General features: G+C 37.4%; 1 protein-coding gene across 1 annotated transcript in view; it reads left to right on the top strand.

Annotated features, from left to right (window-relative positions):
* LOC134658201 (uncharacterized) overlaps positions 1 to 20179 on the top strand; it is a 73320-nt gene that overhangs the window by 17700 nt on the left and 35441 nt on the right. The window contains exons 2-3 of the mRNA XM_063513809.1: positions 9691 to 9723; positions 19559 to 19686. Coding sequence (XP_063369879.1) covers positions 9691 to 9723; positions 19559 to 19686 — 161 coding nt within the window. The remainder of the gene's footprint in view (positions 1 to 9690; positions 9724 to 19558; positions 19687 to 20179) is intronic.

Raw genomic sequence — 20179 nt, forward strand, 5'->3', positions numbered from 1 at the left:
AAGTTTGATATTTCTTCGAGTGCTTATTTTGAGTCCCGTGCAAGCGAAAGATTCTATACTAATTCTATAATTTAGAATCTTGAGCGTAGTAAGGGACTCAAAAGCGCACGAGATGTAAATAACTTGATCTCGTGTAGTTCACAAAACTTTTCACCTCAGCAGTGAGAACATATTAGAGAACACGAAAAATGTATTCCTTCTTCATCACTTACCTCTATTCACTCATGTTTTCTTAAGATATACCAACAATTAAGTTTTCACCTCAGCAGCTCGAACAAAGGTACTTTGCTACTTAAAAACAGTGAGCAAAATCGCATTTTGCTCATTTTGTCTCACTCAGTGAGCAAAATGCGATTTTGCTCACTGTTTTTAAGTAGCAAAGTACCCTTGTTCGAGCTGCTGAGGTGAAAAGTAAATTACGTTCTCGACGGTCAACGGTTACGGTCTCGATGTCAGTGCCAAACTGATCGTAGCCGTATAGGAAACAATAACAAGACCTCATCAACCTCAGCTACACTCAAAAACAATTAAAGCAGGTCACGTTGTACAGTTAGCATCAAAAGCGTCGAAAAAATCTACGGCTCAAGAATTGGCGTACGAAAGCGACTGCCGCTGACCTTCCAACCTTATTGGGATTATACTTTTATAACTAGGTACTACGGGACTTAATCGCGTAAGAGTTATAAAAGTATGAGTGAGAATCGTGTTAGTTTAAATCAATATATTTTATTGGGATTAGTCCGATTTTTTCCTTCACCGCAAAGCGATTAGTAAATATTAAATGACATATGGTAAAATTCCGAATTCATTGATATGTGCCGGGGTTTGAACCCGCGACCTCCGGATTGAAAGTCACAATGCTTTTACCGCTAGACTACCAAGTCTGGTCGAACTCTATTATGTCTTTAGTGTTATTACGTTTCGGATGCAAGCGGCGTAGCACCATTGTCCATATTAAGCCTCATTGAGTGTCCGCGCACGTAGCTTACGCATACATTGTCGCGCGTGCGTAACGCGGCGGTATCACACTGATGCGTATACGCACGCCGCTCCGATGTGTGAACGATACACCACTATGTACGTATATCTATAGCTGTCCCGTTCGCAAATTCAATTTGAAGTCTACGATATTTTTTTTTAACACAAGTGTATTTTTAGAGTAAATGAGATAAGAGGTAGTATTCGCATTAATATTAGGGACTCTACTCCAGTGGTGTGAAAATGACGCACTTTGAATTCGCTGAATGGCTAATTGTGGCATTCCAGTAAAAAGGGTCCTTATCCTTATGCTTCATCTGCAGTAAGATCGTTTCTATCAGAATTTCTGTTGGAATTTCAGATGGAAACGTCCTTATTGCACTTAAAGCATAAGGACCCTTCTGTAATGGAAAGCCACAATTTATGCACTGGTATGCCCTCAACGAAAGTCTCTAACGGCGTCTATACAAACGGAATAGCGGGCGGCGACTTGTCTACAATAAATAACTTATAATAAGCGTGTGACGAACGCTTTATGACTCCACGGAGGCCAAGATATAAAAATAAAATTATAATGGCGAAAATACTCTGATGCGGTTAGTTTACACACTGAGTCGTTTGCGACTAGCACAACTAATACTATAGAGTTAGACCGAGATAAGTCTGCAACGATTTTGATAACACACGCAGTGCAAGTGTTACAGCTGTGACAATAGCTGCAGCAGCGGTAGCACGGTGGCATTTTTATCGCTTTTCACCATGCCTGTCACGTTCTATCAAGTATGTAAGTGGGAAAGTGACGGGCATAGTGACAGGCGATAAAAATGGAACCATGCTGCGCCCGCTGCAGTTCGCGGTATATTTAATATATAATATACTATATTATCGACTAGGTAATAGGTAGGTATGGACGCTTTGAGATGTGGACGCTATATGAGATTCCAAACGTATCGACACAGAAATGTATAGTCACCATAGCGAAATAGGCCTCTCGTAAAGTGAACTAAGTTTTGAATTGAATATGGGCCCGATTCGGATATTGTAATAGACGTTACATCTATTAGATATCTTTTAGACATCGCCAAGATACGATAACGATATGTTTAAGATCTAACCTGTCAAATTTGACATTTCCGCGATTCTGGAGATACTCTTGAACGATTTCCACAAGATATTACTTAGAGATCTAATTCACATCTAATAGATATCTAACACGATCTATCGTAAAAGTGACATTGGTTGCCCGAAATGCGCTGCAAAAGAGAATAAACTAAATCTAAACTATAACGTATCTAGAATGGATCTAGTACGCGTCGTTTCTTGTGAATATCTTGAAGTTCGAATACGGCAGTATAATATTATGTTGTTGATGTCAATTGTCAACTTTAGCCAGTCGTCTCCAGATCACGGGCACAATACCGTCCTAAAACGTAGGAAGTCATTTCAAAACTTAATTAATACGCGATTTAGTCCTGTTTTCGTAAATAATAATCTATTTTCAGTTTATAAACAATAATTGGACGATATTAACTCTCCGTATCCAAATATAATAACCAAATTGCAAAAAAACGATGCGACACCACACCACCACAACTGGCTAAATTTAGACGATTTATTTTTAAATTTCGACTAATATATATTTTCAATTGAATTATTTTTAAACCAAACCTCAATCAGCGACTTAATATCTCGATAAAAATAAGAGCCGTAGCGTTTAGAAAACATATTTAATTGAGCGTTTGAAAAAAAATGTTCCCACTTTGCAATGTCTGGCCGCTTGCCAAGGCAACATATAATACCCACTTATCTGTACACTTTGAAAAACATGACTACTTTATAGATAAAGTCGATTTTTGATCAACTAGTAACTAAGATAAATTTGCAAATTAACAGATATAAAGAGGGAGTTGTTGTAACTCTTATCGTAGGCCCATAAAGGTTGTTTTATCTTGATTGGGCAACAAAATAAGTTGGTTGTTTTCAATAGTACAATACGTTCGTTCCAGTTTATTTGTTTTACAATTAAACGCGATGGCCAATAATGCGGTATACGAGTGCACTCAACTTATCGCGAGCGATAAGGATGCAACTATTTATTAGGCCGAGATAGCAATACATTGACTTTCACTAATTACTCTGTAAACAACTACTTACGCACTTTTAACGAACGAACTAGAGTGCGTAGCCAACGTGTAATCGTTAAGGCATATTAGTATGGAAGAGTGATAGAGAGAGATTACTACGATACGCTACGCTACGAAGCGTTACCGATTGGCACGTTGGCTACGCGCCCTGACAATCGCTATCGCTTCGCCATCGAATCGCTTTGTGTCGCTCTATCACTCATCCATATTAGTGTGACGGTGACAGTTGCGTTTCGTTCGTTAGCGATTGGCAATTTGGCATGTTGTCCTATCAACAAGTTAATACACATATCCATTTACATCATAATTGGTTAAAATATCGGAGAATATTTCTAATTAGGTACCGATAGGCAAAAACTATCGCACGGGTTAACAAAATTATACATAAACCTTCCTCTTGAATCACTCTATCTATTAAAAAAAACCCGCATCAAAATCCGTTGCGTAGTTTTAAAGATCTAAGCATAAGTACACAGGGACAGACAGACAGCGGGAAGCGACTTTGTTTTATAGTACCTATGTAGTGATTGTACTTAATAACTATTAATTGTTTCGTGGTCAGTTATCGCGAACATAATGATATTTTCAAGCATGTTTGAGTAAATATCATTTTCAGAGCTACTCGTACAATTAATAATCCACACCCTTCTTAGTAAGTGTCTGAGATAACTCGGAAGGGTCATCTTGCGGCTTTGAGCTATTATTCAAAGGTATGATTTATTATGAAGCTGAAACAAATGAGGCCTACTGTACAATTGTACATATTTCCTTGGGTCTATGTTACTGACATATTACCATAGCCCGGTGTTTCGGGGGCAAAAACGTACTAGTGCCAGTGATCAATTAAATAACGACTCATTTATCGATATCGATAGCAAGCAATACTGTAGGTAAATATTCGATCCGACATTGACTCGAGTCATTATGGCAATAATTAAAATTAATATATGTATAATAAGTAATTCAGTTCATTTTATTGTAAAAACGATCATTATATTTAAAAACTAGCGACCCGCCCCGGCTTCTACGGGTTAACAAATTATACATAAACATTCCTCTTGAATCATCACTCTATCTATTAAAAAAAACCGCATCAAAATCCGTTGCGTAGTTTTAAAGATCGAAGCATACAGACAGACAGCGGGAAGCGACTTTGTTTTATGCTATGCAGTGATAGTGATACGTAACGGTGCTGTATTACTTACTGATAGTGTAACAATGTCCTATATAATATGTATTTATTGTACGTCATAATTTTTTCGACATCGACTCATGGTTTTCACTTTTCCTCACACCTTTTAAACGTCAAACCAAATTGCACCCGTCAAACTGGAGTAAGTACCTATGCGGACAACACGAACACGCCGGTCACGCCTGTCGATAGCGGGACCTAGTTGCGTGACGCACGGCTACGTCACGACGGTAAAGCTGAGTACTCACCGGCGAGGAAATACGCACAATAGCTACAATGCAATACTGTTTTTAATAGTTATTTGTACAACAAGAGATCAAAGTTTGATATTTCTTCGAGTGCTTATTTTGAGTCCCGTGCAAGTGAAAGATTCTATAATACTCGCTACGCTCGTGAATCTAATTTAGAATCTTGAGCGTAGTAAGGGACTCAAAAGCGCACGAGATGTAAATAACTTTGATCTCGTGTAGTTCACAAAACTTTTCACCTCAGCAGTGAGAACATATTAGAGAACCGGAAAAATGTATTACTTCTTCATCACTTACCTATTCACTCATGTTTTCTTAAGATATACCAACAATTAAGTTTTCACCTCAGCAGCTCGGACAAGGGTACTTTGCTACTTAAAAACAGTGAGCAAAATCGCATTTTGCTCACTGAGTGAGCAAAATCGCATTTTGTTCATTTTGTCTCACTCAGTGAGCAAAATGCGATTTTGCTCACTGTTTTTAAGTAGCAAAGTACCCTTGTTCGAGCTGCTGAGGTGAAAAATAAATTATTTCACACCATGCATGAAATAAAGCACCAGATAATTATTAGAAAAACATAGATAGCAGTTATTTTTAAACACAAGTTCTATTTAATAAATCGGATAGAAATATAAAAAGTAGGTGAGTTGACTGTGACGTCACTGTGTAATGTTTCATATAAATTGCATATTAGCAAATCGTTATGACAGTTCTAAAAAAGAAACTGATTTGACTAGTAGGAAAATACCCTATAGTTATTACTTTACAATGAGGTACGTCACGCTGATAAAGACGAGGGCTTACTGGCGATAATACGCTATTTTTTTGTTAGAAGGCCCTCGATAACTAGCAACACAAGCCTGTCACGCCTGTAGCGTGACCTAGTTACATGACGCGCGTGCTACGTCACACCGGTAGATAAAGTCTGGGGCACATCAGCCGGGGGTGCAGCGGTTAGTAGATGGGTAATAAGAATTGAAAATCGAGCGCTGAAGCGTTATATGAGAGACGCTCAGCAGAGAAGTAACACAGCCTGACATTTTAATTAGCCATAGGCAAATGGAAATATTGGTGTCTCACAGAAAACAGCGATATTATTTAGATCAACCAAAATTTACTAAACAGCTAATTCGTTTTCGCGATTTTAGGTGTGGGCCTAGTGTAGGTACATATACGGGTGGGTTTTTTACTAATTTCCGATTTTTTCCCGCCTGTGTATACCCAGGCTAAAGCATGTCGAACTGTTATCGGAAACTACGAGAATGACGCCTATCTTCGTAACAACGTAGTGTTATGTTTTTTTTAAATACCATTTCGGTCACCGTAGCTAAACGTCACGTGAGTCTCACAGAAAGTCAGCATCAACAGAAACGTATGAAACAACACACCATAGTATTAAAAAATAATTAAATCTGTTTATTTCAAATAATAATAGCATTACAATTATATGGCACCCTGAAATACTTTTCTAAATAAAGATTTATCTCTAGAGAATCAAAAGTATCTGTCACAACTTAATTACTCTACATTAATCGAGACGTATAATTTATTGTTCAAAACTTTAAGAAATACGTTTGACGCGTAATCTGACCTGGGGCCCGTTTCTCAAAATTTTGTAACTTGTGTACTAAAAGTGGCAGTCAAAACTGACATAAACGCCTTCGAGAACGTAATTTACTTTCTATACATCTCGCTTGCACTAATATGCGAGTACGAGCGAGATGCGTAGAAAGTAAATTACGTTCTCGATGACGTTTACGTCAATGCCAAACTGGTGGTAGTGGTAATTGCAACAAATGGCATGTGTTTTACGTAATTGGCGGCTAAGTAGTACCAACGAATTGAATCGATCAATCTAATACTAAGTGTAAGGCCTGAGTGGACGCTCGAGTTGGGCGTGCAGCGGGGCGGGGCGTGCGGCGTGCATGTTAAACAAATGCAAGCGTATAGTAGCGTCCTTATTGCACGCTGCTCACATCACGCGTGAGCCCACAGCCACGCTGCACGCCCCGCCGAACGCTCCGCTTCGAGCGTCCACTCAGGCCTTACACTAAAATGTATTGCAAATCGCGTGCGATCATCGGTGACGTTTGTAATGGCCATAAATCGGCCGGGACCGATCTAATATTAGCGAAGCTCGAAGAGCCCTGAAACAGTAAAATTGATAAAATATCTCCCGGGAATGTTGGCATCAAAGGGCCGCGATCAAAGACTGAGCTAATCAGATATCGGGAAGTTTGTTACGGACTTTAGGGAGCTAGTTACCGTGACGTGTCTGACACGACTAGGGTTGCTGACTGCATGAAAACCGGCCAGGTGCGAGACGGACTCGTCCACCGAGGGTTCCGTACAAATTTCACTAATTTTAAAGGAGGATAGGCAGATTTGTATGGACACTGGCCTATGAACCAATAAGAATAAGCGACATAGGTACCATTGGAAAGGTTTTTTAATATACTCAATTTTTTTGTATGACGAGACTTGTCAAATCTCTGTTTAAAAAAAATATTTTATAACACAAAAAAACATAAGAAAACTAATAAAAAACTAAAATATCGTGACACCAAATCATCCACAATAACAAAACCTTAATGATCTGCGACACAGGATCTTAGTATCGAAAAAAACTAGGTATACGTACAGTCACGTTTAAACTCACACTACTTTTTGCGGTGATAACTTTTTTCACACAAAGATTTGGGACTATCTGCCATAATAAAAGTATTAGAACTCAGAATAAGCTATCCAGTGACATATTGTCCTTATTGGTCATATAGGCCAATTTGCCCACCCTCCTTTGTTTTTTTTTGGTTTACAGAGTTACAGTTTTTCCATGTATTTGTAGTGTAAGACGATACTAATTTCCAAAGTTTGATTACCTTGAGTGTCGAAATTTAAGTTTTTTGCGGCATTAACGGCCGTATCTTTTTATTACGTTAACTTAGAAGTTTGATTTTTTCACAGCTTTTAGGAACTTTAGACCTGAGTATATTATTTTAATTTCAACTCGATGCCTCTACGCGTTATCTACCCGCCCACCTATAAAGGGTCTTTTTTACTTTTGAGGTACGGAACCCTAAAAACTAAGTATTCTGACAGAAGTGCGGACAAAATACTTTATAGCTACTGTGCAGCCTTCCCATTCATCTGCCCAACTCATCTCTCAATCTTCTGGTGCTTTATTTCATGCATGGTGTAAAATAATTTATTTTAAATACAGTTAAATAGCCTATTGTCACTGTGACAAGGTTCAAAATCAAAAAGCTACAAACATTTCTAAATTAAATTCGAATCCTCAACATCGTTCACCACTTAGGTATGTTCGTTCAGTTATAGTCAAAGAGCTATCGATGATACACCCGATCAATCGTTGCACCGCTGGCAACGCCTCAAAGTGCATTCCATGCATCAGGTGCGAAGATTACCGCCATCTTGGATTTTATTTTTAATTCCCTCACTCTACTTCGGCCAGTTATTTTTAGAGTATAAAAATGTGACAATGTTTTGGATGCTTGCCTATCTGCCATATTTTTTAGATTTTAGAACATCAACTGACAATTTGTCGAAATGTAGCGTTGGCGTGTTGAGATGTTTGCTTTTTTTTAGATGAGTATTTCAACAGGGAAAAATAAAAAAGTGAAGTTGATAAAACTCGGCGACATTTTTCTATTGATGACAACTAATAACTATTTTACGCGGTAAACTGACTAGAGTTAGACCGAGGTAAGTGTGCAACGATTTTGATAGCACACGCAGTGCAAGTGTTATTTATACGTCAAAATTTCATAGAAGTTTGAACTATAAAAAACCTAACCATTGCACTGCGTGTGCTATCAAAATCGTTGCACACTTTGTCTCGGTCTGACTCTACAATAATTTTGTTGTAAATTCAGAAATAAATTGAACTAATTAATTTCTGAAATTTAGATAATAAACAGGTCATCATCTTCCTCGCGTTGTCCCGGCATTTTGCCACGGCTCATGGGAGCCTAGGGTCCGCTTGGCAACTAATCCCAGTAATTGGCGTGGGCACTAGTTTTTGCGAAAGCGACTGCCATCTGACCTTCCAACCCAGAGGGTAAACTAGGCCCGTATTGGGATTAGTCCGGTTTCCTCACGATGTTTTCCTTCACCGAAAAGCGACTGGTACATATCAAATGATATTTCGTACATAAGTTCCGAAAAACTCATTGGTACGAGCCGGGGTTCGAACCCGCGTCCTCCGGATTGAAAGTCGCACGCTCTTACCGCTAGGCCACCAGCGCTTCTAGATAATAAACAGGTATTTTTTTTAAATTATATATGAGTACAAGGGTAGGATAGGGTATATATAGCTGGTTAACCAAACCTTGTCAGTAAAAAAAGGCGCGAAATTCAAATTTTCTATGGGTCGAAATCCCTTAGCGCCTACATTTTTCAAATTTGCCGCCTTTTTCTACTGTCAAGATCTGGTTGACCAAGTATAAATTGAGAACGTCGTGTAACGAAAATGCTCAAATCATGCCATGTTGTGGCGGCGTGGCCAACGATAAACGAAAGCAAATCGGAAGCCAAATGTTCTGTATCTTGTATGTTATGTATAAATTTCAGAAATTAAACTAATTAATTTCTGAAATTTAGATAATAAACAGGTATTTTTTCTTAATTATATATGAGTACAAGGGTAGGATAGGGTAGATAAAAACATAGTGAACATTGAGAACGTCGTGTAACGAAAACGCTCAAATCATGCCATGTTGTGGCAGCGTGGCCAACGATAAACGAAAACAAATCGGAAGCCAAATGCTCTGTATCTGTAATTGTAGACCAAAAATGTAGGTACTACATACTAAGTGTAAGGCCTGAGTGGACGCTCGAGTTGGGCGTGCGATGTGCATGTTAAACAAATGCAAACGTATTAGGAGCGGCCTTCGTGCACACTGCTCAAATTACTCCTGACCCCTATCTACTCAGGCCTTATACTAAGTACCAATACTCATTCGATAGGAAGTACCTAACTTAGTGTAAGGCCGCTGCACGCCCAACTCGAGCGTCCACTCAGGCCTTACACTTACACCTTACACTTAGTTTACTTTATGTTATATAATGTAATGTTATATATATTTTTAATTTATCTCATTTTGTGCAGGTACAAGTTGAAATCATCAACCGGGAATGAAAGGTGGTGTTACCGATTACGTCGTGATTGTATGTGTGTGTGTGTGTGTGACTAACGTTGCCTCTATTCGCCACGCACCTATGTTCTGTTTCCAGACATTTTAGCTACAAAGTGTGTTACAATTTGGCGCGTGGCGAATATTGGCACTGCATGCATGTTTTGCTAGAGGTAGTAATTTGATGATTTAAATTCTAAAATATTATTTTAATACAAAAGTAGGTACGTTTTTTGGTGTCTATTTATTTTACTAATTTACTTCGGGTAACTTAATTTAAGATAAGATAATAATTACTTTTTTAAATAATTCTCATAAGTAGGTACATCGAAATCTGTCATTGCCTTATAAACGGCGTATTTAAAAGTCGAAAAAAAAATTTTAGTGGCAAACTCCCATAGGCTACAGTACCTAGTGTCTTATTATCATCAGACAAACTGCAATTATTATTTACCACGATCATAAAAAAAAGTCCGACTTATCGTCAATTATAGTTTCGTTTGTGTACCTATGTATGTATGTATAAGAATAAGAATAAGAATGATTTATTGCGGTACTGTGTACATTTGTAGATGGTAATCATGGTACAATTTGTTTCAACAGTTACCCATTTCGGGTATGCAATACTTAATTAACTTATGAACTAGACTCAAATAACATGCAAAGATTTACATGGGTACCAATTAATGTTCAAAATATTCTTTCAGACTATAAGATTTGTGTCGGACCTATAAGTAATAGTATATTTTGTGTACATACTCTTAAACCAATACCAATAAGTGCATGTGTGTGCCTCGCTGTCTGTCTGTCTATCTGGTTGCCTGTCTGTCTTTTAATGCTTAAACCGCTAAACCGATTTAGATCCCATACAAAAACATACAAATTTCCACCCTCCTTTTCACCCCCTTAAGGGATGATTGCTGGGGTAAAATGTTATGTCCTTTTAACTAAATCGTTCAGCAGTTTAAGTGTGAAGAGGCAATAGAAAGACACACTTTCGCATTTATTTACTGGTAAGTAAATACAGTTACTTATCTCAAAATTTAGACATGACTAAATAAGGGTTTCTGTAGAAACTACAATTTCACTACTAAACTTTTTGTCAAAAATGATGGTTATTTTGAAAACTTTCCGTACCACGGACACGGTAATAGTTATTTAAAAGCGTGAATAGACCAAGATTGGAATGACTGTAAAATAGTTCTTATACAATGTCACATAACACAAATAAAGCATACCCGGTAATAGTTATTTGGTTTCACTCGGAGGCAAAGTCGTTGTTTTACCACTCGTGCTAATATTGCTACCCGAGCAAGCGAAAGATTCCAAAATTGTACCACGAGCGTAGCGAGTGGTTCGAAAAATGGAATCTTGAGCGTTGCGAGGGTTTCTAATTCAAAGCACGAGGATTTTGTGTTTCATTACACCAACCCGAAGAAAATATTAACTGTCTGTGAAAATATCAAACAAAATCAAACCAAATCAAATCCAAATGAATGTAATTAAATATTTATCATTCAAAATCATCATTTAAAGTCAATCCTACCAGCAAACATAAGAAAACAACTCACATGTGAATAAAATGCAACTTTGCTATCAGTTTTTGAACAATACAAAGTGGTGAAAAGATGCTTGCTTGTTCACGTGTGATGGTAACTCAATTTGGGTCGTAACGACTCAGTATCAGAACGTGTGTTACTACTAATCAATATGGGTCAAATTGCTTTGCATCAATTTGTTGTATGGTGGGCGTTCCACGGGTTATAAAACCGTCGAACGAGCCCTGTACGCCTGTTTGCCACCATCGTTATATTTCCTAAAGTGCCCACTAAGCTGTTGACAGTTCAAACAATGGACACCAAGTGTATAATGTGATTGGATTCCACCCTTCAGCGGACAACGTCAATAGCGTCGTTGTTATCAATCCATTTTGTGTTATAATACAAACTTTAAATAAATGTCATATACTAAGAAAAAGTGATCAAGGCCTCCAGTGCCCCAGGCTGGAATCGAACCAGCGTCCTCTGCTATAGCGGCAGGTGCCTGTGCTATTCGGCCACTGGGCCACAGTGGCATAGGTCGAATTTTTCCAAGTATATGCTTTTCTTACTGAAGGCTTAAGCCCTTGCTACACGGTCGCCGACAAGCCTTCTAACCGTCTGTCCTTGGTCTGACCTTGGTCAAATTTTGTTGGAAACAACTGTCTACACGGTCCGTCCAGACCAAGGCCACGAGGTCTGAGGGGCTTGTCGGCGACCGTGTAGCAAGGGCTTTATGGCGCCCCCTGGCCTGGTAATTTATATAGTAGTGTGTCTACTTGATATAAAACAAATTAAAATATTTTCTGAAAATAATTTAATTTGTTCTAATACAATAATGTGTACCTATATCCAAATAACTATAATAATTACACATATCATTCCGCCTACTCTAGTACTCACGACCACTCTGTAAAGAGTACCGAAAACCTAGTGTACCCTTGCTGGCCACTCGCTACGCTCGTGAATCTAATTTAGAATCTTGAGCGAAGTAAGGGACTCGAAAGCGCACGAGATGTAAATAACTTTGATCTCGTGTAATGCACACAACTTTTCACCTCAGCAGTGAGAACATATTAGACCTGAAAAATGTAGGTAATCTTTCTTCATCACTGACCTATTCAATCATGTTTTCTTAAAATATACTAACAATTAAGTTTAATTACCCCAATCAAACGGAAAGATTTTAGACGGGCTGCACGCCCGTTTTGCCACCGTCTACAATAAAAGAAAGAACTGTCTAGTCTGTCTATCTGACCGAGCGGACCAAACTATGCATGACAAAGTGTGATAATAAGTTTTTGACAAAAATTTCATTTTTGGTACAAGCTTTTATCGCTGACTGTACTTTTCTTTCCACAGGCAACATTATACTCATCGAGACATTTCTAAAAACCCCAAACACAATTAGGTTGCGTTGTTTTATCACAGAATTGCCATGGCCACCTCCTGTCTCCATCATCAGATCAGTTCGATGGTACCATAATATTGCATTGTCACCCGACTTACATATGTATGTAAATTTTCAGCTTCATCGGAAACCGGGAAGTGGATCAAATTTAACTTGCAAGATTTGATTACAGGCAGACAACGGGACAGGTGAAACTAAATAAAAGCTTGTAAAAATATGACGTTTAGGTATAATGTCACTTTCTTCTATTCAAGCCGGTGCAACAATGTTAACCTAGACGGGATCTAGCTATTAACTTCAGTTGCGACTGTAACGTAAACATTTCTGTTACCAAACAAAGTCCTAAACCTTTCTCACGAATGTTATATCAGTTACAGTCTACACAATCATAGTAACCGATGAATAAAATGAACGCAATCGAGCCACAGGCGTGGCTGTGACGTCAGCCGTGACGTCACTCTGACGCGCGCCCTACTTCCTCCCTTTATTTATATACGTCGATACGTCTGTGTGTGTACAGCAACGTAAATGCGCTGTTGAAGGAAATGCTGCTTTATTTTATGTATGGTTTGGTTCAAAATTAAATGGGGATGGTAAAGTAGTGAGTTTTTAGTTGAAGATGCAATTGTTGAACGAAATATGACTTTATTGTCTTTGTTATTTGGTTTAAGTTTAAATGAAGAAGGTAAAGTGAGGGGTTTGAGATAAAATTGTGGAAGGACACATGACTTTATTGTTAGTGTAGTTTGGTTCAAAATTAAATGTTAAAATATTTTTTTGTTTTGTATCACGTAAAATTTATTGTTTCAGTCTTGCATAATTGAGTACAATGTTGTGGTATTTTATAGTTTTTTCATATTTAAGAACGTTACTTGCCATACTTAATAAGACGATGTTGATTTATGTAGATCGAATTTTATAACATACATATTCTAGTAAAGTTATTAAGTTTATAGAAAACTAGCGACCCGCCTCGGCTTCGCACGGGTTAACAAATTATACATAAACCTACCTCTTGAATAACTCTATCTATAGGTATTAGAAAAAAACCGCATCAAAGTCCGTTGCGGAGTTTTAAAGATCTAAGCATACATACAGACAGACAGACAGCGGGAAGCGACTTTGTTTTATACTATGTAGTGATTAGCACAAACTATTACTAGTGGCTCTGTGAGCTGTAGACCTCGCGAGCAGAGCTTAAAATTGAATAAATGTATGGCTCCGTGGGTTAGAACAATACAGTATTATGATCCTTAAATGTAACAGGACTGATTTTTTTTGGTTCTATACAAGCTTTTGATCCTCAATAGGAATGGGATCGATTGGCATCAAAAAAATAGTTTGTCAAAAATGATCTTTTTCTCGCATCCTGTATGTGTTTTTTTTTTAAATCTTTAAAAGCCAATCTTCATTAATTTGAAATCGAGGGAAGGTCTTCTAAGCACGGGATCTGGTAGCTGACCCAAAAAGAAAATCCACCCTGTATGTATTTTTGTTTATGCACTCAGTGAGAATAAAGTTTATGTATGGATAAATGTTTTTTTTTTTTTTTTAAAACGCCATATGATTTTGACCCATGTTTTTCACTGATATGAGTAAAAATTGTTAAATATAAAATGGTGTCGCCATCTAGACGAGCATAGGCCAAAGGTATGGCGGCGTATGTTCCAGAATAACATTTTCTTTAAGGCCCAAAAAGCCATCATTTGCAAAAATATTTATTAAAATATAGGTATAATACATGTAATATAAACAAAAAATTATAAACTAAAATTAAAAACTACATAAAGCTACAAACAAAAATTGCTTGAAAAATAAGATTTTTTTTTTAATAAAAAAAAATAAAAAAACAACTATACAAAATTTAAGTATAAAAAAAATAAAAAAAGTTATGTCTCGATGCAAACAAAAAAAAAGCGAACGTTTGCAAAATACGCCATTATAGTTCTAACCAGGGATGTTGCGAACATCCGCATCCGCATCCGCAACCGCGGAACATCCGCGTTATTTTCAACATCCGCATCCGCATCCGCATCCGCATAAAATCGATGCGGAGCTTATGCGGATGCGGATGTTGAACAAGTCGGTACAGGAACGTCTTAGCGGCGGCGTAAGTGCTAGGTAATTTCGTCATTACCTATAACGAAATCGTCTAGATCCAGAAAAGTCGGCGAAGTTACTGTTTATTAAATATAACGCACCTATATTCTTGCTCAAATACTAAACGTTTGGTTTTTTTAATAAAAAAATACTAAAAATGTAATATTTGACGTTTTCTAAGTACCTAATCTTGACATCCGCATCCGCATCCGCATCCGCGGATGTGAGCCTTTAAAAATCCGCATCCGCATCCGCATCCGCGGATGTCAAAAAATCTGCATCCGCAACATCCCTGGTTCTAACTAAAGCTGACGAAATTTAGCTACTCGTTCTCAAGTAAAAACTAAATATCTAAATACCGCCAAAACCAGCAGTACAAATTTTCTGAATTTTTGGCCATTTAATCTATAAACATATATCAAAAAGAAAAAACTCTTATGATACCGATACGACTATTTGTTTAGGCGGGAGCTATCACGACTCCGCCATTTTGAAAAATTTCCAAAAATCGGAACGACAAAAAAATTTTATTTAGTCATAGAATTCGTTCACAAAATTTCACGAGAATCGGTTAAGAATTGCGACCTGTAGAGGAGAACATCCGGACATACAAAAGCAAAATGCCCGAGTCAAAACTTAGACCTTCGCTACGCTTCGGTCAATAAGAAGTGGAAACTAAAATAAAGATACATATTAATTATTAAAACACGTGAAACATTTATGACCATCGTGGGGAAAATGTAATAAGTAAAACGTTTGAAAAACTGTGACTCTTTTTTTTCGAATTGGGTTTTCTAATACTTAAACCTATTAATTTCTGTAAGTAGGTATATTAATATTGTTGCTAATATGTATACTTATTCCCCAGTTTTTGATCTATGTATCATAGTTTTATATTACGTACATTTTATTTGTATTTTGTGCAATAAAGTTTAAATAAATAAATACTTTTGATTTTAAACGAAAAAAAAAGCCACCATTTGCCGTTTAGTTGATAAAATTAAAAAATAAGCAAAATAAAACTATGTGACAAGAACCAAAAGTTGGGGAATCAGTAGGACAACGATATTAATATACTGGTTTATACAGATATTTATTGGTTTATTAGAAAACACATTTCCCCTTATGAGGGCGCCACTGGACGGTTGACGCAGTCTTAATAAATGTTAATATTTTGAATCGTAGTAAAACCACAGAAAACCACTGTATAACTTATCAGGTTTATATTTACGTTTGTCAACGCCATCTATCATAAAAACTCATCTTTCATAACAATATACCGAATATAACATTTATAATTCTACGTAAATAATATTGTGAAATTAATGTTATACAGGGTGCCCAGTAATTAGTGGATAACCTTCTAACCACCGACAGAGCACCTTAGGCTGGTCCAGAAAATGCACTTATAGGTCTAGTAAAAGTTTCGTGGTTTTCGAGATAATCGAACTTTTCTGTCTTTTTTAATGGCTAGCTCCATACTTCACTTTAATCACAATCTAGGCCATATCTTTGTCTGTAAAGATGTAATTAGCGTGTGTGATACCATTTTAGAATCAGTATTAGATAAACTATTTTTAAGAAAGTTGGCCATTCTGGATTCCATACATTTTTTTTTCACCACAAACTATCAAACTTATTGAACTTTTTTAAGAAAAAATTGATTGGAATTTTTTGTGTGGCTACCATAAAGCGACAACCATAGGTGGTAACGAAAGGTCCGATCGCTGTGTATCGCTCCAACCTATGGTTATCGCTGCCACGACATTGAGCGACTTGCGACGGTGGCAAACTCTGTCGGTGGTTAGAAGGTTATCCACTAATTACTGGGCACCCTGTATATGACACCGTAAGATTGTGAACCCGTTAGTTTATAATCTAACGTAGGTTAGGTTAGTTTATAATCTCCCTGCCGTCAGTTTATAATTTAACTAGCGAGATTATAAACTGAGGAGTGTTTACAATTTTACGGTGACATATATAACTTAAAAGCTAAATCTAAAAATAAATAATACTATACTTAAAATAAACCTACTTAAAAATTAAACAATAATAGAAAAAAAATACCCACCTATGAAAAGTCCCTTAAGTTCGTGCCCTGCGGAAGGGTGCCCATGAGGCTGGCTTTACCAATGATTTATAACTCAAGATAGGTTATAGGCGTTCCAAAATTGAAGCGCTTACCTTGTGACAAAATGGACAAGTTGCCTTTAGTCGCGGCTGGACAAGTGAGAAATGTGCACGTTCTAACGAGCTCCCGCACACCGAAAGAGAAAGAGACGACCTTATGTTTAACAACGAGTGTGACAAAGATGGATGGAATGAGAAAATGAATCCAAAATAACAGATTTTTTTCGTAGGCACAGAAATAAAATATGGAGGTATATTTTGTGCTCCTCAAGTATGAGTATAACCTATCTATGGTTATATAATATCATTGGGCTTTACCATATCCGAATATCATTAAAGCAATACGATAAAATGGCCCACGTGAAGTACGCCTACCTATATTATTTAATTAACATTTAAACAAGCCAATACAAGGAATTGAATGGAAACGAGAGTCATTTTCAAGTAAAATTGGTTTAGTCTCGCCTAGAAATGGACTGATTGAATTTTACTTTTTACTATAACGGTTTTAACCGACTTAGAAAAGGAGGATATTCTCAATTCGTCGGGATGTTTCTTTTTGTGTACTAGTAAATTCTTTATCGTGATAAACATAAAAATATAAAAACAGAAATAAAGTGGAGTCCAGACGAGGCAATTTTTCGCCAATCTGATGGAATTGTCCGATCAAATCAGGACGTGCGGACGCAAACGCCAATTTGGCTCGCCGAATTCGACCGCCGATTATGACCGATATGACCGAAAAAATGGGAAGCGGACGCAAGAATACCAATTTGTGACGCTAGTATTTTCGTTGTGGGGCATTTTTTTTTACTTAGAAGCCTTAAATATCACCATAAATCTTAAATTGGTGATTAAATTGGAGATTGGCGCCAATTATTTTCCTGATCAAATCGGTCGATTTGCCCAGCTCGTCTGGACACGACTTTATACCTACTAAATTCACAAAAATATCTACCTATATACACATCCTTTTTGTTGTTCCCAAAGTCGTTAATTCAGGACCTGTTGTCTAGTGAAATCGAATGTAAGGTCAAACCATATGGCTTGAGCCACTGCACCTGGCTAATTTTCTACTGAGCCCCTATTCCCTCGATTACCCTACTGTTAAAATAAATACATATTATAGGACGAAATAGAATGATTTCGATTAATAGTATTTTATGCAACCGTTGTTTAAGAGAGGTCAAAAAAGGCGAGTGGCGTGAGTAACAATTTGAGGCGAAGCCGAAAATTGTTAATAAAGACGCCACGAGTATTTATTGACTCAGTTAAACAACGTTGCATACAATACTTTTTCTACGACCAAGCACTTACTTTGAAATACAATTGTAAATTTAACAAATATTTTTCATGTCATCTAATGGACTTCCTATGGTATCTACCTATTTTTAGTGACTTCTTGGGCTATCAGTGATATTTCTTCAGGCACACTAAGTTTTTGTCTTCATCTATTTTAACTTGAAAGACACTGTTTCTTATTTAACACAAGTTAAATTATTTACGAAACTCAGGTTTAAATACCAATATTTTTGACTAACATTTACGGAAACCTTTTGGCACTAGAATCAGGGTGAAATAAAACTGTAGGCTGTAGACGTAATGTAGCCTACGATATACTGCCGTATTCGAACTTTAAGATATTCACAAGAGACGACACGTACTAGATCCATTCTAGATATGTTATAGTTTAGATTTCAACTACTTAGTTCTCTTTTGCAGCTCAATTCGGGCAACTAATGTCACTTTTACGAGTTTTACTTTAGGTAGTGTAGTGAATTGGATCTCTAAGTCATATCGTGTGGAAATCGTTCAAAAGTATCTCCAGAATCGCAAAAATGTCAAATTTGACAGATTAGATCTTAAACATATCGTTATCGTATCTTGGTGACGTCTAAAAGATATCTAGTAGATGTCTATTTCAAAATCCGAATCGGGCCCATAATGTCAAGGTCTACGAAATCGCTACGCAGTCTACGCCGTAGGCCGTAGGCGGGTGTCGTAGCATTGTATTTGAAGGGTTGAGGCTGTCTTTGTTATGGTAACCTTATTGTTCAGGAGGCCGGCTTATGTTAACCCAGCGCTAATTACGACACGTTGTCGTTTTGCCTCTATGAAGCATTATCGCTTCATACGGGGAAACCCATGTTATTGGCTACGATGTAGCGCTACGAAAGTGATAACTATTCGATATAGTTTTTATATTATACGAAATGCGTTTAGGATGATATACAATATTTATAAACAATTGTCTATATAATAGTCTATATTAACCAAAATGTGTAAAAAATTAAAAATATTACTACCCTTACAATATGTATTATATGTTGTTGTAGTTTTTTATATTACTCCGATTTTGATAAAATTTGATAGATGGACAGCTGTTGTATAATATAAGCGCAATTTCACCGTTTGTGCTATAAAATCTTCCAATGACGAAAACGTATGGAGTTTTCGTAACTTGACATAAATATACATAATTTTTTTGTCCCAAACTGGGATTTCGTGTTTATTCCGATCAGACGAATGAGCTCTTCAAACCTACCAAGTTTTATCAAAATCTGTCGAAAAAATAAAAATCGGCTCATGTCTAGGTACAATAAGAAAAGATTTATTTGACCATATGACCAATCCGAAAGTTGAAAAATCAATATTTTTTTTCAGGTCACCGTCCTACCGCGCGCGAGCGAAAGAGAGGGAAGACCGACCCGCGCCGACGCAGTTACTCGAGCCTGCGCCCGCGCACCGACCGCAGCTGAAGGGACCACGCCCGGTCGGCTCTAGTGTGTCGGGTACGTTGCCCTTGTCTAACACATACATAAAGGGTCCTTATGCATCTGAAGTATAATGACCCTATATTCTGCACGATTTTTCGCCTTCCTAATAATAGGCGCCTGTGTAGATCCCTGGCAGGCCTTTTTAGGGTTCCGTGACCAAAGGGTAAAAAACGGGACCCTATTACTAAGACTCCGCTGTCCGTCCGTCCGTCCGTCCCTCCGTCCGTCTGTCACCAGGCTGTATCTCACGAACCGTGATAGCTAGACAGTTGAAATTTTCACAGATGATGTATTTCTGTTGCCGCTATAACAACAAATACTAAAAACAGAATAAAATAAAGATTTAAGTGGGGCTCCCATACAACAAACGTGATTTTTGACCGAAGTTAAGCAACGTCGGGCGGGGTCAGTACCTGGATGGGTGACCGTTTTTTTGCTTGTTTAGCTCTATTTTTTGTTGATGGTGCGGAACCCTCCGTGCGCGAGTCCAACTCGCACTTGGCCGGTT

This window comes from Cydia amplana, chromosome 21 (assembly GCF_948474715.1).
Source record: "Cydia amplana chromosome 21, ilCydAmpl1.1, whole genome shotgun sequence".
Classification (NCBI taxonomy): domain Eukaryota; kingdom Metazoa; phylum Arthropoda; class Insecta; order Lepidoptera; family Tortricidae; genus Cydia; species Cydia amplana.